The sequence below is a fragment of the Anarrhichthys ocellatus genome, unplaced genomic scaffold, assembly GCF_004355925.1.
Source record: "Anarrhichthys ocellatus isolate YVR2014 unplaced genomic scaffold, GSC_Weel_1.0 scaffold115, whole genome shotgun sequence".
NCBI lineage: Eukaryota > Metazoa > Chordata > Actinopteri > Perciformes > Anarhichadidae > Anarrhichthys > Anarrhichthys ocellatus.
Genome location: NW_022280145.1, coordinates 501,601 through 526,806, shown reverse-complemented (window position 1 = coordinate 526,806; position 25,206 = coordinate 501,601). Strand labels below are relative to the sequence as shown.

General features: G+C 43.1%; 1 protein-coding gene across 5 annotated transcripts in view; it reads right to left on the bottom strand.

Annotated features, from left to right (window-relative positions):
• Positions 1-25,206, bottom strand: part of slc12a7b (solute carrier family 12 member 7b) — a 63,946-nt gene that overhangs the window by 10,721 nt on the left and 28,019 nt on the right. For 4 of the 5 annotated variants that reach the window (XM_031876756.1, XM_031876757.1, XM_031876761.1 and 1 more), the window contains exons 2-16: positions 15,928-16,022; positions 13,539-13,670; positions 11,706-11,852; positions 8,418-8,472; positions 7,463-7,593; positions 7,129-7,370; positions 6,802-7,013; positions 5,448-5,615; positions 5,247-5,345; positions 4,858-4,915; positions 3,479-3,653; positions 3,263-3,381; positions 3,016-3,114; positions 1,949-2,068; positions 1,204-1,308 (exon numbers count right to left, since the gene is read on the bottom strand). In XM_031876756.1, coding sequence (XP_031732616.1) covers positions 1,204-1,308; positions 1,949-2,068; positions 3,016-3,114; positions 3,263-3,381; positions 3,479-3,653; positions 4,858-4,915; positions 5,247-5,345; positions 5,448-5,615; positions 6,802-7,013; positions 7,129-7,370; positions 7,463-7,593; positions 8,418-8,472; positions 11,706-11,852; positions 13,539-13,670; positions 15,928-16,022 — 1,957 coding nt within the window. Of the gene's footprint in view, positions 1-1,203; positions 1,309-1,948; positions 2,069-3,015; positions 3,115-3,262; positions 3,382-3,478; positions 3,654-4,857; positions 4,916-5,246; positions 5,346-5,447; positions 5,616-6,801; positions 7,014-7,128; positions 7,371-7,462; positions 7,594-8,417; positions 8,473-11,705; positions 11,853-13,538; positions 13,671-15,927; positions 16,023-24,841; positions 25,180-25,206 lie in introns of those variants that run through there. The other variant, XM_031876758.1, reaches the window with a different exon arrangement.

Below are 25,206 nucleotides of genomic sequence, written 5' to 3'. Positions count from 1 at the left end.
GAGAGAGAGAGAGACAGAGACAGAGACAGAGAGAGAGAGAGAGGGAGAGAGAGAGTGACAGAGAGAGAGGGAAAAGGCAAGTCAGATTTATGTGTCACAGTTCAATACAACTGCTTTGTAAACACCGCTGTGAAAAGCATTTTATTGCTGATTATGCAGGGAGACCTTTGGCACAAGAGGGGCAACTGTTATTTCCAATGAGCACCAACTGTATCATTGGAAACATCACATCAATCCACAGAGAGTGGCAAGAAAGTAGATGAAACTGGTTTGGTGTTTTGGACAGGTCAGCTCAGCCAGTGTGGTCCTCAGTACAGTATAAAGACTCATCAACCTCTGTCAGATTAAGACCAAGAGATTACTCAAATTCACCCTCTGTGTCTATTCCTGTCTCTCTTTTGTCCACAGCAACGGTGACAGGTGGCACTGTGTCTACTGTAACACCCACACACCCACACACCCACCCACCCACGTCCCTGTACTCCTGTCTTTGTGAGGACCCTCGTTGACATAATGCATTCCCAGGGCCCTTGGTTTAACCATCACAACAAATGTGTGACCCCAGCCCTTACCCTAACAACAATCTCAGAGCCAATCGGCTATTGATCTAATGATGATGTAGCCTCTGGGGACAACGAACAATAGTTCTGGGGTAACGGTGTAGCCAGTAGATACCCAGGTCAAGACTTCTTCCTCCATGCACCGGTTATTGTTTGCAGTCTGATTAAGCATTTGAGATGCCATCATGGAGTTTGAGTTGAGAGATGGCGTGTACGACCGGTAGGTAGTTCACGAACCATTTTAAACCAATGAAAAGCTAAATCATTGTCAGCCATTAGCTGGCGAGTTCCCAGTTTGCAATTCGGCCAATGCGTTCTGCCACGTTTGCTCTCCACACGGACTGCATTCAACCAGCGCATGCTCAAACCAAATTTGTCTCCTGGGGCTGCAAACGGAAACCAGAATGCTTCCGATACCAAAATCTTCTCCCGTTACCTTCAGATTCTGCATTCATATGCAGATATCCGTGTGTAGAGATCACCATGACCCTAACCTAAACCGAAATACAAAGTCTTAATCTTCAAACAGGCCAACTCACTTTCCAAAAATGCCTTCACTCGGTTGGTTAAAAACTTGATTCGGTCCTCACTATGTAGCAAGCATAAAGACACACACACACACACACACACACACACTCTGTACCTCCAGTTCTTAGTGTGCGGTGGAGCCTCTTCGAGGCGGATGAGGGCGTAGCGGGCTGCATTGAGCGACAGGCCACGGATGCCGTCTCCCCACTCCTTCTCTGCCCTACAGCCAACAAATGATTCACCATGAATTACTGACATGCACAGGAAGCAACTAAATGACAACACACACAGATTGTTAAAAACCAAAGTAGGTGGATGTATTTCAACAGTATCACACTGTTTTCACACCTGCTGGTTTAAATGGTGTCTTGTGTGTTTTGCTAGTTTAGTCCAGTTCCTTTGGCTCTGTGAGAACATTTCCTGTTTCAACGTACATCAAGCACCTTTGTGTTGAGCTCAGCAGCTGCATTTGGTGTCATCCAAGAGGCCTTTTTTAAATGTCTCTCTTATTCCGGAGGATCACACTGTTCTCACGAGCTGAGGACACCTATAGAACATGTGGCTCATTTTATAATGAGGTGGATGATCCTAAATGTGGGAATCTGTTTTTCCCCTCCTCAGTAGCTCGGGTAAATCCTGCATTTAAAGCAGTATTTCGTAGGTATAGCAGTAAATACCAAGATGTCTGATCACATACATGTATCTTGAAGCATTTTATATTCTCTATATAATGTATCAGTTTTACACATACTTTGATTTAGTTTGTTTTCTGCAAGCACAATTCCCCAGCCTTACTTATGTCATATTTTCCTTTTTACAGTACACCTATGAAAAACCATTGCATCCACAGTCATTCTTACCCTCTGTATTCAATGTATTTGTAGATGATGGTAGCGATGGCCATGGCCACAATAGCATAATACCAGGAGCAGATGAACATGAGAGCAAGACACAAGCTCATTCCCAGGAAGGACAGAGCCCTGCAGGAGGAAACACACACTTTACAACTCCAGTAACTACATTTACAGAGCGGACAGCTAGGGTTGTCTGTATTGCTGAACTGAACTCACTTCAGGCCATCATCACACAAACCCCACTGAACAAACTTCATGAGGAAAGACTCATCTCAGCAGCAGGTCCTTGACAGGTTAAACACACATTATACTATTTCCTGCCACGAGGTTGTAGTCACTTTCTACTGGTTAGGTTTCCTTCAGTGTTTATCATTTAGGAGGTTTTTACAGCAGAGGTCTCCTCCTCTCCAGAAACAAAGGCACACGGAGATTAGCACTGATAAAAACACAAAAATGAAGCAGTTTCACATTTTAAATGGGTGGTTCTCCAACGCTGTTAGGCAGACAAAGGACGTCCTGGAGGGCCTGCAAGGAGAGCTGGAGCTAACGCTGGCTCAGCTTGTTTCTCTGATAACTTCAGATTCATAAATCTGATTAGTCTAATCCTTCATCTGGTTAAAATATACAGTTACAAAAGACCAAGATCTAAAACGTTCAATTTATAACTTCTGGCAGACAACGCTGAGGTGACTCATGAGCAAAGAGGCTACGACTTTAATAGGTGACCACATTAAACAAAAGGTTACCTTTATTAAAATGACAGATTTCTCTGGGTTGGAAACTTGTTGGAAACATTTGGGATAATTAAAGGTCATAATTCATAAAAATAAATAGCATAGGTGTCGTTGTTTTTAGATTATAATGCTGAAAAGTTATATATTATACCTTAAAAAAAGCCTGACAGATTGTTAAACATGCAGTGTTAAAAGCCTCAGGTGAACCTCAGTGACTTTTAATAAATTATAACTTTGATAATAATTAAAAGTTTGAATAATAATTTCATAACAATATCCTCTTCTTTCACTGTAGATAGTGACCAATATACTTGTAAGACTGAGTGACTCATCACCCACCAGTGGTAGTATTTGAAGCGTGGTCTCCAGTTGGGCGTCCGCAGCAGCGTCTGAAGTGCACAGGCCAGGTTGACAAACAAGTAGCACATGAGGAAGAACCTGTGGGAGGAAGACATTCACTCATCATCTAAACCTCCACTTTATGAGCCACTGTAAGTCAAATACTTGAGGGATCATGGACTTTTCTCTGCTGATCTGGTTTTATGGAAAGAGAGGATGTAATGTGACTATGCAAACAGATACTGACATGGAGAGGATTGGAGCCACGGCGTCCAGGGAGGCGATGAGGATTCCGATCTCACAGATCCCAGCGGTCAACAGCAGAGCCCAGGTGGGTTCTCCGTTAGCTTTCCCATGACCGAACACCTAAAAGCACACACAGTCACGTATGACGTTAAAGCATAAAAGCACATGAGGCTGAGGACGGCGTGGACTGTATTTGTGTTGACCGTGTGCGTCTGACCTGCAGGAACGGTACGATGCCATCTCGTGCGATAGCCTGCAGCAGGCGGGGGGCACCGGTCAAACTTTGCAGCCCCGCCCCGCAGCAGGAAAAGAACGAGCCAATCACAATAACCCAGGGAGAGGGCCATGATAGCGTGCCTATCACGAGGTTCCCCTTCACTGCGTCACCAAATCTGCAATGCAAAAACAATCATTTACACTAATGGATGTCTGTATTCAGCCATAGATCATGTACATTAAGTATGTTACCAGCACTTCAAATAGTTCATTTCAATAACTAAATCGTTAAATCTTAGTAGCAGGTATTGTGGGTGCATCTGTGCATCCATAAGAGCATGTTGTACATCACTAAAGATGTAATGTTTTACACACATGGAATCAATGAATGCCTTGTGTTAAAACATGTGGACCATGCTGTATATAAAGAAAAATGAAACAGACTGATTGACTCATGACGGATCAAGACGAGTTAATTAGACAAAAAAATACTTTGCGAAAAATATATATATTTTCAAATAGCCACAAAAAGACCTTCTGTGTCATGAACTATGAAACGTGTGTTTTGCATGTTTTCTGTCTTCAACGGATAAAGCTGGTGTTATTCTTTATTTTTGTCATCAAATCCCTTAAGAAGACCAAAAGCAGCCATGCTTTAGCCAATCTGTCAAAACTTTACAAGGGACCCAGCCAGTCTGAGGTTCTCAGCACAAAACCTCTTCACCCCAATGACGTAAATCTGTAAATAAATACTTTCATGTTTAAAAGAGGCTGAATAAAACCCACCTTGGAACTACTATCCTAAGCAAACAATAATCAAAGAAGAGGAAATGGTGCATTTGTTGGGGACTACTTTCAGCCTCTGGCAGCCGGATGGTTAATGAGCGATTAAAGAGTGACTTGGGTACTCGGAGCCTGTATTCACATGTTTTTGTGTCTGTGTGACTAATGGGGACAAGTGTTGAACCTGGTCCAGTATAGTGTAGCTGCTAAACGGGTTGCAATGTAATCCGCACCGATAATGAATTGAAAATAAACCACAGCCGTGTGTTCATGGTGAAGAAGGACGATGTCAGCCAATGCAACAGTGTGGCTCATTGATGAGTGTTTAACAGACAACAATGGAGCTCTATGAACAGCGTCAAATTACTTCAAAGGTTCAACAGTACTTCTCAGGACTCGGGACAAAGACGTGTTTGCGATGGTACAGTAGTCCTTTCACATCACAAAATATCTGAAAACATAACATCTGAGCCTCTAATGATGAGGGCACTTAGCGACTTCATAATCGTATCCATCTGCCCTCAAGATACTAAAAGAGAAGAGGGGGAACAAAACCGAAGTGATGGAACGTGTACCGCTTTATACTTATTCTCTTACTTGTCTCGAAGCAGAACTCCCTCAATGCAGGCACCGAACAGAACCACGCAGGTGACGTCTGGAGAGCACTGTTCAGGAGAGTAAATTCAACCCGTGGGCAGAGTCTTTTCCCTTTCCTGTTGCTCTAAAGCTAAAGTTATCCACACTACCCACAATCCTACAGGAGGTACCTGCTCTGCTGCATTAGGCCTTTGATTCTTCCAATGCTCTCCTGCCAACAACCTATAAACCTGGCAGCTATTTCTGGCAACTGAAGCTGTGATTCTCAAGCTCCACACTAAGCAATTTAAGGGCCAGCTGATTAAGCTGGACGAACATTGTTAAACGTACAGTTGTAGCCATGTGACAAGACTTTCTGATATTATCCTCACAGAAAGGTTAAAGGATACAGATGAAGGAGGTGGTGGCGATAGCCAAAATGGTCCCGATGGGGATGGACTTCTGGGCATCCCGCAAGTCACCTGACCGGTTTGAACCAGCCATGATACCTGGAGGTGGGGAGGGGAGGGTCACGACAGCACATCTTTAGAAATGAAACAAATTTGATCAGTTTCGACTATGTCGAGTGTGTGGGTGTGTCACAGTCTCACCGGTGACGGACGGAAAGTAGATGCCAACCATCAGCGTGAAGAAGGTGGTGATATCGTTGACGACATAGGGCAAGTACTTGTCCTGGGCAGAGGCATCTCCCCCCACTGACGCCATCTTCGGGTCATCTACCAACTTACCCAGAGGGCCATACACTGACCACATGTTTTCTACAAGAAACAAGAGGCAGCGGTCAAGCAATTGGTTGTGGATACAAAAGCAGACTATGGCCATGCTTGTGGCATTATAGCCTTAACACAGTGTGTTCCAAAAAAACTATTCCACTCTCTGGCTGACCTAACCAGAGGAATAGAGCAGAATCAAACATGTGACTAATACCAGGGCTGTACCGAAGGTCTTCTTTTTTTGTCTGTCGTCATATTTCGTGAGATAAAAACATGCTGTGAATTTCTGAAATGACTACATCTATCTTTTCCTTTAACAAACATTGACTTTTGGACGTTACAACTCTCTGGAGTTATTGGTAAAGTTTGGACGACACGAGTCATAATCAATGAAAGCCACCGCTGGAAGCTACTGATGATCTTAGTGGAGCCTGGTCTTCATCTGCTACTGGGCAGAAATGCTGCGTTCAAACACAATGAATATGCAAAAAAGAGAAAGAAGAATAGAAAAGGCAACTGTCAACGTTATGAATGGAGCTTTGAACTATTCGGTACAGTCCTGACACATTAACTGTTTCTATATAACTGATAACATCAGATCAAGCATTTATCTGATATCAGTGTCCGATGATTTAGAATACATGAATGTTCGGTGCTGAGTGAGCTTTGGTAGTCAAAGCTGGGGAGTTCCTCTAGTAAGAGCAGCGGTCCGGACTATTAAATAGACAAAAATGAAAAACAGATTAGAATCGGAAGGGGAAGAAACATATTTTGGAGAGAGAGGATGATGAAGGAGGAGCTATTTAAGAGAGACTAGAGAGGAACAAAATAAATACATAGAAATGGAGAAAGCAGAGAGAGTAAAATAATCACATGACGTCTGCACACGTTTGACCCAGATGCTTCACAAGAAATATTTCAGGAATGCATTTTTTTTGCAGAGTTTGTCCTCGTCAACAGTTACATAAGATTGAGGAATGTTCTGAGTTTGCACTGTACTTAATGAAACAATAGCAGAGATTCATACTGAGATGACAGTATTTAAACATCGACACTCTTCTTTCTCATGAAATCTGGCTGCTCCAGTATGACAGGATGAGATTGAGTGAGACAAAAACTAATTCTGATTAACTTGGACAAGTTAATTGTGCATGAGGGGAAGTTTAAAGGGCTTTAGAGGACATTTGCACACTTCTACTCCAAACCTCCAGAGGAAACACAGTGTTCCAACCTGAAATGACTTTGCTGGTCAGTCCGGGGATGCCCTGCACCTCGGTCACATTGTTGAGGACAAAGTAGTCGTTGCAGGTGGCGTTGAGCTCGGGCCCGTCGCAGAACAGGTTCCACAGCTTGGTAGTGACCGTCAAGTTGTCGATGACCTTCGTCTTGAGACAGCTGTCGAAGTTCTGGTTCTCCAGAGTGCGATTCCCCAGCATGCAAAGACTGCGTGGAGGAGCGAGACATTTTGAAACCACACGCTGATTAAAATGATCTAGTCTGATGCTATTTATGCGTCACATGGTTCCACGCAACATCGCAGGTTATCGTTCGGACTCACGGGAAGTCCGGTGGCTCAAAGATGGTCTTGATGACTCCAGCGTAGATGGCCAGGATGGAGAGAATGACGCAGGCCAGGAAGACCAGCGCGAGCTTGTTGACATACTTCACCCCGACGAAGACGACCACGGCCATCAGCGCTAGGCAGCACGTGCCGTAAACGCGCATGTTATTCAGCAGGGCATTCACCTCGTCCTCCTTCTTCTCTGCCACGAAGATGGCTGCTTTAGGCACGATGTAGGTCTGTATGGAGAAGGGGGAAAAAAGACGTAGGTGGTGGAGATATAGGAGAGGATGGCCGCTTTGTCAAAGTAGTCAACGGAGTGTTCACTCACCAGCAGAATCTCTATGGTACCAAGGATGTACATGGAGCCAGCGAAGGTCGTGCCCAGGTAGAAACAGAGACCTACAGCTCCACCGAACTCTGGGCCCAGAGATCTGGAAATCATGTAGTAGGAGCCTCCAGCTGGGAGAAAGAGAGGAGCATAGTGGGAGTGAGTTTTATGAGGGAAAAGAAACTTCTCTTAAGAATCTCTGAACCCATCGTCTGACGACGGAGAAGCCTCTTGGGGAAAGGGGCTATATTCCTGAGGTTGTGGTGTATATCTGGGCCAAGATTTCCTTTTCAGTGTGCTGCTCATTGTTTACGGTCCGATTAGCAACTTGAGATGCGAGACTGGAGTTGAGAGACTATGTGTAGGACCGGGTTCTTTCCCAGGTTGCCAGTCTACAAGCTAATTTCAAACCAATAAAAAGCGAAATCTTCGTCGGCCGATAGCCAATGCGTTCCCAGATTGCGGTTTAGCCAATGCGTTCCGCCTCTTTTGCGCTCCACGTGGGCTGTTTACCTGCATGCAACCAAGGCCTGCACGAATGTGACTGGTCAATATTACTCAGACTACAAATGAAAAATCAGAACGCTTCCGATACCAATGAATGCAGAATTTGTTTATAGGGATTAGCTTTTGAGGGACTAAGACGTGTTGTAATACATCCACGGATGCACTAAACAAGGGACATCGTTGTCACGGTTTTGATCAAGCCCTGGGACTTAAAACACTTCTGTGCCTTAAATCCTCAGACACCTACGTATATCAGTTACCATAAACCAAAGGAGGAAGGAGCAGTGATAAGATATCCTATAACATAAGTTTATTCAGCAACCAGTCAAATAGCAACACTCCAGTTGCACCGTGAGCACATCAGCCTCATTAGAACACCAAGTAAGCAGAAAAAAAGACAAATCTTGTCTCTTAAGTTTGTGTATGTCCGAGTAACGAAGCGTCTTACCTGGCACAACCCCATTGGTAGCGATTGCACTCATGGATATGGCTGTCAGCATGGTCTGTTGACAGAGGACAGTAAAGAACAAAGACATCAGAACAAAACGGTCAAATCTAAAGACCGTACACACGGGACGTTCAATAATGCATTGGAACAAGGGAGCTTGTGATGCTGTTATCACACATTCAAAAGAAAGTATGAAAATAATACAAACAAAACTCCTTGGTCACTTTTTCATGCCCGCCTAATAATTCTTTAATAAATCACATAAACAAAGAGGAGACTTGGAGTCCTTAGTCTGGCATAAATCCGGTTACAATACTTCTTAGGGGCTTTTGCTCTAATCTCTCAGATTGGTAATGGATACAAGCTTTTCCCTGAAAGTCCTTGCGACGGAGGATATTTACATCAGCCTGTTACCTAACAGCGCTTCCAGATGAGAGAGAGGGCAGAGCAGACAGACGAGATAAGAGGCACAAAGAAGAGAAAAGAGAGAAAGACACGAGGAAACTTAAAGGATGCAAGAAAGAGAGAGAGGAGAAAGCATGAAGGTGAGAGAATAGAAGACAAAGGAAAGAGGAGGAGGAGGAGGAGGAGGAGGAGGGAAGCAGGGACAAGGACACGACCGAGATAAACCTTGTGCCGGACGTCCAGTTTAAAGTGGCAGACGATCTGGAGCAAAGCCAATTAGCTGACAAGTTTAACTTCCGCTTCACATGAAACCTAAAGCAGCTCCACACGAGCTTGTGTCGAGTCAGGTACACAAAGAGAAGTACTGAAAGACATGTTGAAAAAGGACCACGCAATTCCCATGTGGACACATTTCTTACCAGATCCTGTGAGATTTACGGGCTTCTAGAAGAAATTCAGCCAGAGGCCAGTCAGACACAAACATGGTCCAACAACTGCTTTAAGCAAACATCATTGAGATCCATGGAGCTCAGAGTTACCCAGTACAAGCCATCACTTAACAAAACTAAATGAACTTGCTTCTGGTGTGTCACATTTCTTTAATGATCCACATTAAGAAGTGAGCCAAACTGACACAATCAAACTGCTCGACATTTCTCACTAAATAGCTCAACGTGAACATCTACATGTAGCTAATAATGACTCTAACGTAGCGTCCAGACGACTGCCTCTCATACATAACGCCGCCATTGAGACAAAGATCCTGTTGACTGAACTCCAACACAGTATCTTATCTTATTAACATTACAGGATGGAGATATAACAACAAAGAGCAAGTACGAGTAAGGTCACTGCAATCATTAGAAATATACAACTGTAATGTCAGCGATGCAGCTTTGACACAAATAACACTTTAATACAAAGCCATCTATCACTATAGAGAAGCAGCTACTTGTAGTGACCTAAAGACACAAAACACCTGCTGCTGCAGGGACACTCACCGTGCTTATTAATCATGTTTATTGATAGAATGAATGAATGTAGCCCAAAACTCATCTCATTGAAATTCTTACTGACGTGTTAACTCAACTTAGAACTATTAACTAAATCAACCCGGCACAAGGATCGACACTCGGCCTGAATCACAGATGAATCAGACGTCTCACTGCATTTCATAGCTGCAACTGCATTCTAGTTGTAGACGTGAGGATATTCAGGGCTTAGCCCGGACCTCTGGAGAGCGGTGCGAGGGATCCTCCACTGACACTTTTTATTTCAATAAACAAGCTCTATTAGTATATTCTGATGCTTTTGTGGCACTTTATTTACATTAAAATTACAACAACAACAAAAATATCCCTTTGTAAAGTGATTTATTTTCATTGTGAATTGGAAAACGACTCGCTGTATACATGTGGTTGAGCTCTACACAGCCCAGGCTAATGATGACGTGATGCGCTGCGTACTGAGCTAATGAACAAAAGCTTCTGTACTCTCTTCTGTTAGCGTGAGACCTGGTCTCATGAGAGCCATCCTGACTCTCTGAGCCTCTGCACTGGCCTCATCTGTAGTTCTCTTGGTTGCAAAAAAACAGAAACGGTGTGAACATTGACAAAAAGAAGAATTACTGAATTATGAGTGATGAATAATAAGGGAGTATGAAAGAAGAAAGTGCTCACAGTAAATCATTACTGGGCTACGCTAAAGTCAATTCCCTTTAGCTATTTTTAGACATTTCTGGTGTTGGTCAAAAGCATAAAGAACATGACCTATAAGCAGGTAGCTGATGAGGAACCATCAGTGCAAAGTCAGATGCGGCCTCAGCTGAGAAAATGAACATTAATCTGTTTGACTAAGCTTGGCTCTGTTGTTATGCAACAGCAGCGCCGCAGTGGAGGGCAGCCAGCCCAACCCACGTCAGCTATTGTAACAAATGAAAACATCCACTTCTTTCAGGGAAAACTCTTTTTACAGCTACACAGCCTGGTGTGAGTTCACGGCGCTACAGACGCAGGGTAATATTTTCATTCACAGCACATAATTATTCTACTAAATTAAAACAGAAATAGTTGAAATTCATGGCTTTGTCTGCTTCTTTCAGTTACAAGACAAAGGAAATACATTTGGGATTTTAAATTCTTGACGTAGCATAGTCTGGAACGTGGTCACTTTGGCCATGTTGTCAGTGAAATTGATCATGTCATACTATTAGAGCATTCCACTATCAGGCGAAAGGCATTCGACTCAGAGGGTGCCCGAGGTTTTACTTCTGTTCGTGGTACTTTCCCTGATTAATCTGAAGTAATCCATTGTCTGCCGTGGGGTCGGCAAATATAGCCACTGTGTGCATGTGTGCACGGTGTGCATGTCGCTGTGTTTCTGACACTTTGCAGATGGAGGGATTACACATTAGAGGCGCGGAGCGTATGGGAAATGGAGAGTCACAGTGGCTAAATATAGGAGGGATCAGTGACCACTAAGTCAACCTACCTGTCTCTCATTACTGCCGTCGGTCCAACATTTTGCCCCCGTCTGCGAAAAAAAGTTGAGGTCCTATCTGCCCCCTCCCGCGTCACAAAAACACTCATGGACACACATTCACTCTGGTGTGCTAATGTAGTCATAACACATTAAAGCCCTGGATGTGTACATTAAGCGCTGCGCACTCTTACATAATCGTGCATGTCATTGCTCTAATGGCTCTAGATCCTTGATAAAGGACACTCAATATCCACATCAAGGGTCACTCCAGCTCCTTTCAGTTTGTACCATCCTCAAACAGAACAACGAGGGAGCCTCAGATGTTAAAACCTTCCTCTCCTCTCCATTTTTAAGATGTTTCTAGAAAGTGTAATAAGGGTAAAGAGAGGGTTGAGTACTCACACAAGAGCAGCACAGGCAGACGATAGCCAGGGACTCCAAGATGCCGGCAGTGCCGACAATCCAGGTGAGTCGCAGAAACAGGATGACCCCCAGAATGTTCTGGAGGCACGGGAGGTAGACGCCCATGAAGGTCCCCATCTGAGGGCTCTGTGGAGGGGTCAAGGTGCAGAGCAGGGGGGGAGGGGAGGGGTATTTATCAGCAATGTTATCAACAATCAGCAGCAAAAAATAAGACAAGAGTAAGAAGACAAAGAAGGATTAAAGGTGGGGAAATAAAGACATATCTAAAGGGGAAGTTCAAAAGGAAGACATTGTATTTACTTGGTAGTAATGAAATCAGTTATGATAGTGATGAAGATCCAAATTCATGCTCCCACGCTTTGAATTTAGAAGCTGTGGTTTAAAAACAAAATCATGTTTGAATCATCTTTTTCATCGTTTCGCTGAACAACCGATGTGTCGCTGACATCTCAGTGACACTATTACATAAACCACAACACCATCCAGTAACCAGCGACAATACTGGTGGAGAATCCGTCAATGCTTCCACCACAGAAGAAAGCGTTCCTTGCGAGAAAACTGTAGTCTCGCAACAGCATGTCAGAAAAACACAAAACGTCCAATCGATCATCTCGTTATTGACAAGCAGCCACCTTTTTATCCATCTCTCTCCAAATGTAGAGTGCTAGTAGTCCTTCTGGTCCAGACAAAGAGGGGCGAAGATGGTGTCAGCTTAAGTCTTGACCAAGACGGATCCTGCGAGCCGGTGGGAGGTGCCTGAGGCCTCTTTCCACGCAGGGGACAGGATGGAGCAACTGGCATGGGACCGAAGCTGTGGTTACCCAAGCATCTATGTGCCCCATGGTAGTTCTGGGGCTACTTTTCATTCTCCTTTTCTTAGAACCCCGCTGATCTCTGAATCATCAGGTTCTTTTTAGTAAAACTAAATACTGGGCTTCATATAAAGTAGCCTCTGTTGTGGTAATACGGGATCTATTGCTGAGTAAAATTCTTCATTCTTTCATTTTGTGTCAATTTCGGCAGTCCCTGAGGACAACAGTGGTAGTGTTTACGAGCACCAGAGTCCCTTTAAAACACGTCTCTTTTTACTGCAGCAGGGTCTGACAGCTTTCCCCGCTCAGTCCTGGTTCTGGTTCTCCCGTGGCTCCCTCCCCTCCAGCAATACGACCTGGGTCTCCAGCAGTGTGGTGTTGGTGTTGGCTCCCAGAGAGGAGAAGCTCTGCTCCTGGGGGAGCAGTTTGAAGGCGGCAGCAAAGCCAGAGGCCCCGCTGGAGTCTGAGCTGAAGAAGGTTCTTGTGAACCTGCATGACTTCATCTGATTTCACGCAAAATGTGAGCCGAGAGAACAGATGACAAGCATTAAGAAGAACTATGTAGAAATAGTCAATCTTCTCTCTGATGGTCTCCTTTACTAAAGGAATAATAAAAAGGCTTCAGTATTACACTGAGACGGTTTCATAACAAGTTCCTCACAGTAACTTTAAGGGCCCAATTATTCAGTTTCTACTTTCAAGCACAAAACCAATGAATGAAGCTAAACAGGCTTACTGACTGGAGTTGTACTTACTCTCTTACAATATTTAACTTGCTAAATTGAATACTTTTACACTCAAAAGTAACAGGATAACTATATGTTATAGTGGGAAATAAAGGTGACCAAGTTTGCATACTCCCAGAAAGATTTGAATAAAAACAAAGAAACAGCGGGGCTTCATGGGTCAAGGCCCCCCCGTTATGCAATGATAGTTCAGTGTTATTATGCAACTGTTAACCGCTCTGATGTAACCCTTGTATCAAACGAGGCTGCTGTACCTTGACCTCTTTCTTCTTGGGCCCCTCGTCATTGTCAGCCTCCTCGTGCTCCTGGGCCCCCTGGGTGAGGTTGGTGTAGTTTGCCAGCTTGTTGAGAAGGGACGACACCATGGGGTTGCTTTCGATCTCATCCTGCAATAAGGAAAATATTTTTGTAAATATGCTGAACAAGAGCAGGATCACAAACTTACATCACCATATATATAATATGCTTCAAAAGACAAACTCCTCCAGGGTCAAAATAAACAGTGCAATATTTAGTTAACTGATCGCGGCTGGGTCAGCTCCTTTCAGACTAAGTGGTGAAAACTCAAGCCGCGGTGCCTAACTGATTGTTTACAGGGGCCAGTGACCACAGACCGGTAAAGTCTGCCAAATGGCAGCGCAAAGCACCTGGAAAGAGTTCAGCCGAGAGTTCCAGAAGGAGCGCACCGGCCTTTATGGCAAGTAAAGTCTTTGATTGACGCATTGTTGAGCTAAGAAAAGAGCCACCTCCTGGTTTATTTGTTGAGTTCACTGCAGCTGACCGTGATGCTTTAGCACAGGGGTGCCCAATACGTGGATCGCGGAGGTAGTGCGGGTAGATCGCATGCCATTCAAAAAAAATGAGATGTCCGCATGGCATTTGCCACTTGATTTTCTAACACACGGGTCACCACGTATGCGCGGTCAACCGCGCGAGCTACTGCAAAACTCCGGCGAGCTAATTAGTTAGCCTTCCAATTTATTTCTACTAAAGAAGCTAAAGCTGCAGCGCCATGATTTGGGAAACGTCCAAAACCTCGCGTCAGAGCTGGAGACTCAACGGAAGGCGTGCGCGTAACTTGACAGTGCGCGCTACACAGAACAGATTGACAGTGTCTGTCAGAGTTTGACAAACGCTTTCGAGACTTTGCTTTACTCGAGCCAGGTGCTACACTTATGTGCTGCACATTTCGGGAAGATATTGAGGTTGATTCACTCGCATCAAAAATTGCAACGCTGTTTCACCTGAACTCGTCTGGAGTGGAGGATGAGATTCTGACACTGCAAGCTGACATTCAGCTGAAGTCCAGGGCTCATGGACAGTTTTCTCACAGAGCAAAAGTACCCAAACATGAGGACATGTGATACCTTCTTGACTGCATTATTCGGCTCTACTTATTTATGCGAGTCAGCCTTTTCCCACATGAAGAACATTAAGTCCATACACCGTTCCACCATGACTGATGATCATTTGAAGTCTGCTTGAGGCGGGCTACCAGCAGCTACTGTCCGGACTATGCAACTCTGGCCAATCCCATTCAGTGCAAGTCATCAGAGTAAGGTAATGACCAAACATGTACAGAATTGTATTGTGCCATAAGGGTTCATGCAGTTATGAAAGGTACGCCAACATATATTGTAAATATAAAGTATACTCAGTATATATATATATAAATAAATAGATATTCAGCATTTTTAATGTAGGTAGATCATTTTGACTTGGTCATTTTAAAAGTAGCTTGCAAGCTGAAAAAGTGTGGGCACCCCTGCTTTAGCATGACAAGTTGGTTCTCATTTAAAGTGCAGAAAGAGTTGTGGCGTGAATGAAAGATGTTGATGTATTTGCAAAACGAATCACATCAGCAGCGTTTCCGTCTAATTGTCGAGCGAATTTTAAGAAATTTCTTTGAAATGCTGCAAAACAAAAATAAAGGAAAAAAAAGGGAATGCAAATTTAGCACTTAGCATCAGCTGTTATGGAGTGACTAGACTGCAGCATAGTTTGCTCAGAGGTTGGCGCTATAGGCTACGCATGGCTGTAATCTGCCAGTAAACTAAATAAGTCGGCTATTTTTAACTCATCTACCAGAAAGAAATGGAAAGAGGTCTTCAGTGATTTGTTTGAATTGAGCAGCTTTTAATTGCTCTTTTATGTCAGCTTCTATTGGTCATGTTTCATGTTGTCAAGAGATGAAGACCAGCATTCACACGTCATGGGCATAGACTGTGTGGAGGAAGTGGACGTAGTCGTCTTGTCGTCACCCATTGGTTTGTGAACTGCGGTTTTGAAGCCTTGAGTTTGACGTTTTGGTCGTCGCCATCTTGGCTTTTTGCAACCAGTGACCATATTTGAACTACAGAGGAGTGACGTAGAGACGCCGTATACGGCTCTGGTAGTGGCAGAGACCTGTCAGTCACAAGCTAGCCCCACCCTAAATCATACTCCTCTTTATGGTCTATTTGACTCTAAAAAGGAACATAATTTACTTAATGAACATCATGCTGTATTGAAGAAGACTTGATGTGAAACTTCAATATGCGAATGAAAATATGTGAATGGAAACACAGCTACTGTCATGTCTCTTAGCACCCCCCCTTTGCGCAGAGATCAAGGGCTACATCCAGCTGATGATGAGGCGATTACCTCAAAAAGGGCCATGTTGGTGCCATCGTAGTTGTTGCCTTTGTCGTTGTCTGTGTTGTTGATGAAGGGACTGTTTTCCTTTGGGACGCCATCACCTGTGGAAACACAGCACAGTTGTTACTTTACAATAAATGAAGTATCAGTCTAACATATATGAGTGTAGGACGGCAAAGAAATACTCCACGTTTCCAATGTCAAGTGTATTTGCAAAAACCAGCTTTCTCAAAGACCAACCATTATTTCATGGTCTCGTGTTCAGGTCCTTTCTTTGTTTCACTTTGTTTCACACTACCAACCTTCTGCTTCTGCACAGAAAGCATGTCGGATGTTGCCATGATAACACCTAAAAACAATAAATCACGTTGCGAGCCAACAATTCCAAACCATTATGGATGTGAAAGGATTTTTCCATTCGTAAAACAGTGGAGAGACTAAATGCCCCAAAACCACTTTGGAGTCTCTGCTTTGCTCTTGTGTGCATCTACGTTTTAATAATCCAGATCACGATGAGGACTTCTCATAATATGCATTAATAATTCATAGGAAAATGGACTCACTCTATGTAACTGAGCTAATATACACACACACACACACACACACACACACACACACACACACACACACACACACACACACACACACACACTTAAAATTGAGCCTGTCTGGCAAATGAATGAGTACTTAGCAACAAGTCTTATGATTATGTATTTGGGATCTACTAACCCTCTCACTAAAATGGAAGGAGTCCTTCAATTGGTTCTAAAATGACAGATCATTTCTTCTTGGCATGTGCAGCCACACACTCTCCTAAAGAGAAGAACACTGATGAGCACCCCTGCTGTGGTGAATAGTCGCCATATTTATACCTTTTGAAGGACAAGAACATTTTATTCTTTTTCCAATGAAAGAGCAAAAAACTTTGTGATAAAGATTATATGTCATTTATATTCATGGGAAGTATAATTATGTTTTTAACTAAAACAAAATTTGTATTTCAAGACAGTCGTATGTGACAGTAATCGTCTGTCTCATTGTCATCGTAGATGTACACTCGAGTACTCATGACGCTTGGAGAAGAATGGATAATACACTTTAACAGAACACAGTTGGATCTTGTTTTGAGCTCCTGCCCCATGAGCTTAGGTTCTACAGGTATTTACTCTTTCAACCAAACCACCTATATTTCAGTCAATGGTCATTTTGAGAAGCACGCCCTCTTCTCTGCTTCCTCTCCACTTTACCGACCGCATCAGAAGTCACACAGTCGTCACACGCAGCAGCCGCGACGCCGTCAGAGACAACATTCTAGATCCAAACTGTGAACCGGTTTGTCTCTTTGCTGCCGGGGCCCGGCAACCGACGCGGCAACGCACTGAGCAAATGTTTTGAATGAACTGACAGCCGGTGCTCGGGGCTAAGATAGCCCCACGCTGCAGTCAAGTCCAAGTGTGAAGAGCGAGGGATGTTACATCCAGAAAATGATCTACGTGAGCGTCTCTTCCTGCGTCATAGGATTGAAAGCATAAACGCATTCACACAGGTTCATAACTGGGAGGCAGAGTGTTGTACACACTAAAGAAACATTTTGATTTATTTTAGGGAAGAAAAGAATATCCAAATGAAACAGGAGGAAGAGCCACTCACCCTGTTCTCTCCTCAATAATACTGTAGGTCAACATAGTATGACCTTCAGGCTGCTGTCTCAGAGAAAAGGAGTAAGCAGCTGCAGTAGATCCAGTCCAACACATAATAAAACTCAGCCTTAGCAAATAAGACAAAGAATAAAACAAAGGTTCTAACTGACTATTAGAGATAAAATGAATAATCTCCTGCACTCAACCAGCATCCTTAAACACAGGCAGCTTACCAACAGGTAGAACCTTCTTCTCTCCCATCGACCTTCACAAACTGACTTCAACAATTTCTACGTCTGAACCTTGGACCTGTTTCTTAGACTCCATTCCGACTAGGCTGCTTAAAGATGTTTTACCAGTGAGTAAACCTCTTCTTAAGAAGCCCACTCTTGGCTAACTATGGACCGATCTCTAACCTTCCCTTCCTCTCTAAGATCCTTGAGGTCGCGAATCAGTTGTGTCACTTTCTGCGTAACAATCGTTTATTTGAGGAGTTATTTTCAGTCAGGATTTAGAAAGCATCATAGCAGAGACAGCCCTGGTGAAAATAACTAATGACCTCCTAATTGCATCAGACAAAGGACTAGTCTCTGTTCTTGTCCTGTTAGACCTTAGTGCTGCGTTCAACACCATTGATCGTCCTGTTCCAGAGACTAGAACATTTGATTTGATCTCTCCAGTTGATCCAGAATGCTGCAGCTCGTGTACTAACAAGAACTAAGAAGAGAGATCATATTACTCCTGTATTAGCTTCTCTGCACTGGCTCCCTGTACAATCTAGAATAGAATTTAAAATCCTTCTCCTCACCTATAAAGCCCTAATTGGTCAGACACCATCATATCTTAAGGAGCTTATAGTACAATACTATCCTACTAGAGCTGCGCTCCCTAAATTCAGGGTTACTTGTGGTTCCTAGAGTCTTAAAAAGTAGGATGGGAGCAGAGCGTCAGTTATCAAGCTCATCTTCTGTGGCCTCACTACTCTCATTATATGAATCATTTCTGTCATATGCATTGAATGTGTTGTAGCTCTGTTAAAGGGTTTTGGGGGAGTTTTTGCTGTTCCGATGTGAGGGTCAGAGGACAGAGGATGTCGTATGTTGTACAGATTGTAAAGCCCTCTGAAGCAAATGTGTGATTTTGGGTTATATAAAATAAATTGAATTGAATAAATATTCAAAAAGGAATGAAAGAGGGAAATACAACAGAGAAGGTGACTATACACCTCTTAAACTGAAGTCCATACCAGAGCCCCCACAAGGATGATGCAGGGCAGAACATGAAGCTATCCTGCAGACACAACCCATCCAGAGATTCCTGCAGCCGTTTGTTGAACTAGCCAAAGTCTAACTGAGTACAAGCGGCTCAATGCAGTGGTTCAGTCACAATACTGCTGAGTGGATGTGATGAATCCAGTGTTTATCGAAGCGAGCCCTCCAGCTCTATGCACAAAGGCTGCAGACAATTTGTTCTTTTATTGCTTAGTCTGTTTTAAAGAATAATCTATTCTCATAATATTCTATAAATTGTCAGAAACAAAATCCCATTGAAATTTCCCAGAGCTGGTTGACCTTTTGACTTATTCAACTTGTTTTGTATGATGAACAGATTAAACTCCAGAGATCAATTTAAAAAAAATCTGGCAAATCCCTTAATTTGAGCATATGAAATGTTTGGTATGTTATACCTACAAAATAGTGATTGATTATCAAAATAGTTGCAGATTAATCTTCTTATGATAGAGTTATCATTTGCCCCTGGAGGCAATTTATACATTTATAAAATTGACATGACTCATTAATTGCACTGTCATCCTCAAACATTACTTTTAAAAGAACCTAAGAGAAGCAATTTACATGTATTAACCGTAAAATAATGGTAATTTAAAAACTGAGACCTTCTCTGTTGCCTTTAATAACTGTGGACAGATTTCTATGTAAAGGATGTGAAAATCTAAGGATGTGACGTTTATGCTCACTGCCAGCTGTCATGTCTCTCTCCACTCATTTCTACAAGCCAGTTGACTTTAGCCAACAATGAATGATTTAACAATACAAAGCAAAGGTGTTTCACTAACCTTTGTTTTCTACGAGCCAATAGCGATGCAAGGACAGGGAGCCAATTAGCAAACTGTAACCTAAGCTAAACTAAGGTTAGCCAGCTAGCTTGATTTTAGCTAAGTGGCATGGATTTGCCGCTGGTTGCTTCATAATGTTAGCTGCCATTTTTAGACTAAAGTGCTCCATTAGTCAAAGTCAAACAGCTTCATTTGAAGCAAATTGTTCCGCACAATTTAACACTGCGGTGCCTGAAAATATGACGAGAAATACTCACAACCATATGTCTTTCCAGCCCGTTACATTATTGAGACGGGTGCTGTGGCGAGTCTTCTTTATTCATCAGTGGAACTGAACTCTGAACCCTCAGTGGGGATTTTATGGGTAACTTTTACTGCTTGATCCAGCTGCATGGGGAATAAGAGGCTTGCAGCGTGGCTTAGCTCGCTGGTAATCACAGGGAAAGTCACTATGTCCTTGCTCTGTGTAGCTCTTTAAAACGCAGTGTGAGTGGGATAGCAGAACATAATAGGTGACGGCACAATGTTTCAATAAGCTGGGATGAAGGGGAATGAATTTAAGATGACCATTGTACAGCGAGGATGCAGCCAAGGGTGAATGGACCCGTCAGTCACCGGTTAGCTTGGCAGGACTCTAAACACCACAGGTAATCTTAAATGATACTAGCTAAATCCTCTTTGAGGCCCGGTGGCAGGCTAAAACCGGCAGCACTGTTTCCAGATCTGGTGAGTTTTCCTGACGTCAGTCATAGAGGGAAGAGAATCATTGGAGTCACTTCAGGTGTAATGGTCAAACTACACCTGCTGCAATATGTCAGACAACACAGTTAAAAACATATTTAGTGACACAGTAATTCAATTAAATAGATTATGTCTCGTTGTACTGGAGCTCTGGGTCGTGATTGTTTTTTGCCTAATGTGGAATAAAAATGTCTCTTTGCTGTATTTTGTATCTGAAATTGTCGTTTAAAAAGAAATGCAACCTCACGTTGTGTCCATCACTTTTACACACCAACTCTGAAACTCTCGTCCATCATAGAATGTTTAGGAACAGATGTACATGTCTGTCTACATATCACCCTAACTGTTGGTGTGTACATGTGAGTGTGCGTCGGTGTGTGCTGTCAGATTCTTGTGTTTCTGCATTTGTCAGAGCGGTTTGACCATTCAGAGCCACCGTAAATGCAAGCTAACGATAGCTTCTTGCTAATGTAATTCATTCTTTAGCCGCGTTGGGAACGAGCGCTAACCACTGCACCTACATAATTACTTCAGTTTGGTCTTGTATTGCAAATTTTCACAAGGAATAAAAAAAAAAAAAAAGACATTTGACTCAAAAAAGTAAGGTTTGCAAAGACCTTGAAGTTCAATGGGAGCCGGGATCTCGTGCTGCTTTAAGCTAGATAATATCTAAAGAGACAGATGTGTGGCAAAGGTTTTTGTCCCACCTCCATGTTATTAAATCCTCCCGTGAACTCAAGTTGCACTTCACTATCCCAGACTAAGCAAAGGTGCCATCTGCCACAAATCCTCCTCGTAGAAACCAAATACTGCCGTTCCAGCAGTAATGGTAGTAGATTATACACAAAAGAAGAAGCACAGGGACAAAGAACATAAGGGGGGCGATATGGAAGATGTACATGTCTGTCTACATATCACCCTAACTGTTGGTGTGTACATGTGAGTGTGCGTCGGTGTGTGCTGTCAAACAGTCCTCGGGGACATGGTCCAGATTCTTGTACAGTAGCAGTGACAGATGTTAGCCTCTGTGCACATTACACAAGTCGCCATTTATCCTGGACTGATTCACTCTTCTTCCTGGAAATCCATGTGTATGTCCTCTTACAACATGGGATACATATATGGGCATCATCTTATGTGGCAACACAAAAGGTGCTGGACGACTGACCTTTAACTGACCAACCTGGGTTCGCCTTATTGGAAATAATAATAACTGAATGATTTAGGCTTAGGATCATAAAAACCTAAGCTGTCCCTCCCTGTAGGCTGGAAGTTGGAGGATAAAAGGTTCAGATCATGCTGAGCCAAAACCAGCACAGTTATGATGACTGACCAGGTACGTGCTGCTCTTTCACATTATTACCCACCCTGCATTGCGAAAAAGTCCCAACCTCAGCTGCTCATGTCAGTTCAAGGAATGCTGAGAGTGCACTGCACGTGCACATGTGTTTGTGAGGAGCAAATGACGTAAATGTTGGCAAATGTGCACCTGTTCTACAGGGAGGAATGAGAGTAGCAATGCAGATGAAAGCTCCAAGTGAAGCTGATAATGGCTGCAAAGGACGTCCAATCTCTAAAGCCCAGCAATGCCTCCGTAATGGCACGAGGCTTATCCTGTGATTCTCTCATGTGTGCACCATAATGCATGTATCCTGATGTGGAGTCGGTTTATGATGGAGGCAAGTGGAGTCTTACATACTAATGAGTGTAGCTGCACTGTGGAGAATATTCCATTTATATTACTACAACAACAACAACAACAACAACAACAACAACAACAACTGTAAATTGTATCACATTCTAAACTGAAACTACCCTGAAGGCTTTTTATCAAACAGTATTGAGGTGCAGTTAACGGTCTGTGTTTGGCATGGAAAACACAGTAATTGTGATTGACTTTTCATTATCCCAATAATTATCTATATAAGCGTAAAACTTTTAAAATGGCACTAAAAGAATCACTTAATATTTTGTTAAAAACAAATATTTCTTTCTATCTTTTTTAGTAAACATCCTTTTTTAGTGAAAAACAAACAATCAAACGACCCTAAAGTAGGTCATCATAAAGGTTCCCCTGCATAAAGAAATCAATACCTTTTTTTTAAGTAACAATTTTATACGTTTTATAATTCTCTATTTTTTACATCTCTACCATGATAGTGAGTCAGACAACTGTTTCAAAGTCACACGTGACGATATTCACGATTATCCCGATAATTCACCAAAAAGTCACCAAAAACACGCCTGCACTGAGACCCAGAGTCCATTCTTTACTGCTGAGTAGTATGAAAGATGTTCATGAGCTGTATTTAACTGTTTGGCAGTAAAAGAGTGCATGTGGGGCTACACTGCATCTCCGTGTGTGTGTGTGTGTGTGTGTGTGTGTGTGTGTGCACTCTTCTCGACACTTCCCCTTTTCTTTTCTTTTGCATATACGTAAACATAGAGGTGTCCGATCATAAAACAGCCCTTGACATCACTGTGGACAGTAAAGCCGATCTAACAAACAATGCAATGATTGTGTTGTTTAATCTAATTCACCGTGGTGTTCTTCTCTACATCAGTCTGAGCCTGTTAGCGAGCCGCTATGATTTATGCTACTCTGTCAGAAATGAATAGCAACAGCACAAAACTTAAGCGGTTGAAAGCCAGACTGAATACGGACTCCGAGGAAGCCGCTGGTGTGTCTATAAGAGAGAGGGAGGAGGTGAAGCCTCTTGTGTAATTGTCGATGAATGAATGCAGGTGTGTTCCACTTCTGCAGGTGGGCAGCAGTGTCCCTGCGCTATAGCACATTGCTAGAGGGCATAGAGAATTTTAATGGCAATGACTGTACGCTCAACTCAGTTAAATCCTTTGTAGATGACATTTATCCAATTACTTTTGTTAGATGGGTATATATATATATATATATATATATATATATATATATATATATTAGAAATACCATCCTTTTAGGACAGATGTTTCAAAAGGGGTTATTCCCTCTTTGTACAGTACCAGATGTTGCATGATTCACGATTGGCCCAAACACTAAAAACCCTGCAGAGGAACATGAGGCTCATCTCTGTGTATTATTTTTGAGCCCTCTACCTTCAGTTGATTGCACACTTAATAAATTATAATCAATGAAAGAGCTCGCTGCCAAAAGACGGCTCAAGCTTTGGCCCAAGACAACGTTGTGCTCAGACCATTGTCGGAAAAATGGATGCAACATTTAGAGTGGCGTCACCAGGAGCATGTTAGTAAGAGGTGTGGATTCCGTCACATATGCCAGGCCCATACCGACTATCTTCAACAAAACATTCTAGGACTGATCTCTGACCTGGTGAGCTACCGTTTTTGATTCATTCTTTAAATTTACTTCAAATAGGTGATGACACAAGTGCCAGAGAACAAAATATTCGCTCAAAGTCATGGTATCGTTGCAGGATAAAAGCTATTACGAGTGCAGGTGTTTTTTAACTCCTCCCTGTTGATGCATGCTAGACTGCCCCAACATCTGATGATTAAAGAGCATCACAGTCAGCGATGTTACATAAGGGAGTGGGATTCCCTGTGCCAACGCACTGCACAGTTGAAAGGAGTTATTAATCGGGGCGGCTGCTGTCCGTCTGTCTGTCATTTGCTGAAAGACTGAATGTCACGTTGGTAAACCGCCTTCTTCTGTCGCTCACATCCCTTCGCTGAGGAGAAGCTCGGGCTAAAGTGGGACTCCATCAGCCCTCTGCTCACTGATTGGTACAGATTCACCTGCAAGGCACAGGTACAAGGAGGATGTGCTAAATGGTGAAGGCTCACGCCTCTCATGGACACTGTGGTGATAAATGACCACGCATCCTATTTATAACCACTAAGCTGCAACACTGTGATGACGTTGTAAGCTGCCTAACGCTGGCGGAGTTAGCCCATGGCTGATCAAATAAAAGAGGGTTAGCTTTAGGAGGCAGTGGGAGTTCAAAAATCAGTTCCGTTAGCTCCAGTTTCATGTACAAAAAGAAAGCTTTAAGGTTTGAGAATCAGCAGAAACATGAAAGCAAACGGACTTCATTTACATGCTCTTTAGTTCAGATTTAGTTAAACTGCTGGACAGCAAAGTTCATACATGTTTAGGTGAATTCATCAACTCTTTGCCCAGTGACCATTACAGTTCATTCATACATCGTGACTTTTGACTTAGTGAGCCCCACAACAACGGAAGCGGAGCAGAGCTATTGGCTTTTCCTCACTTAAACAATTCACACTTAATCTAGTAGGCAACACAACAACGCCTCCTTTAAAGTGAGAAACGGAGAAACATAATACCAGATCATCAATAAAACAACCAGCCTTACAAAGCAATCCTTTAAAAAATAAATAAGAAAAGCTGCAGAGAACAAAAACACAACACGCGTAACCAAATATCCCCAACATAGGTTACATAAAGTGGTGCTAGCAAAGGACTCAGTTATTAAAAACTTACCCTTCCGTCGAGAGCTTCCCCTCGGCTCCATTCTGAGGAGCGGGGCTGAAAAAGGGGGTGTGGAAGGGAAGGGGGTCCTAGTAGTGGTCCCTGGGGAACTCCAGTAAATGGCGGTCCAAAGTACAGAGGTACTGTTAGTAAGGTGCAGAAGTCAGGAATGCAGCCTGTGCTGTGTGGATAATGTGAAGGATCAGCTATTTCTGTGACAGCGCGTGGGTTTGTGTGTGTGTGTGGAAAGTGGCCTGTGACGACGATGTCAGCGACATCAGCCATGCATCACAAAGCACCCTCGCACTCCCACCGACCTGCACGCACGCGCACACACACACACACACACACACACACACACACACACACACACACAC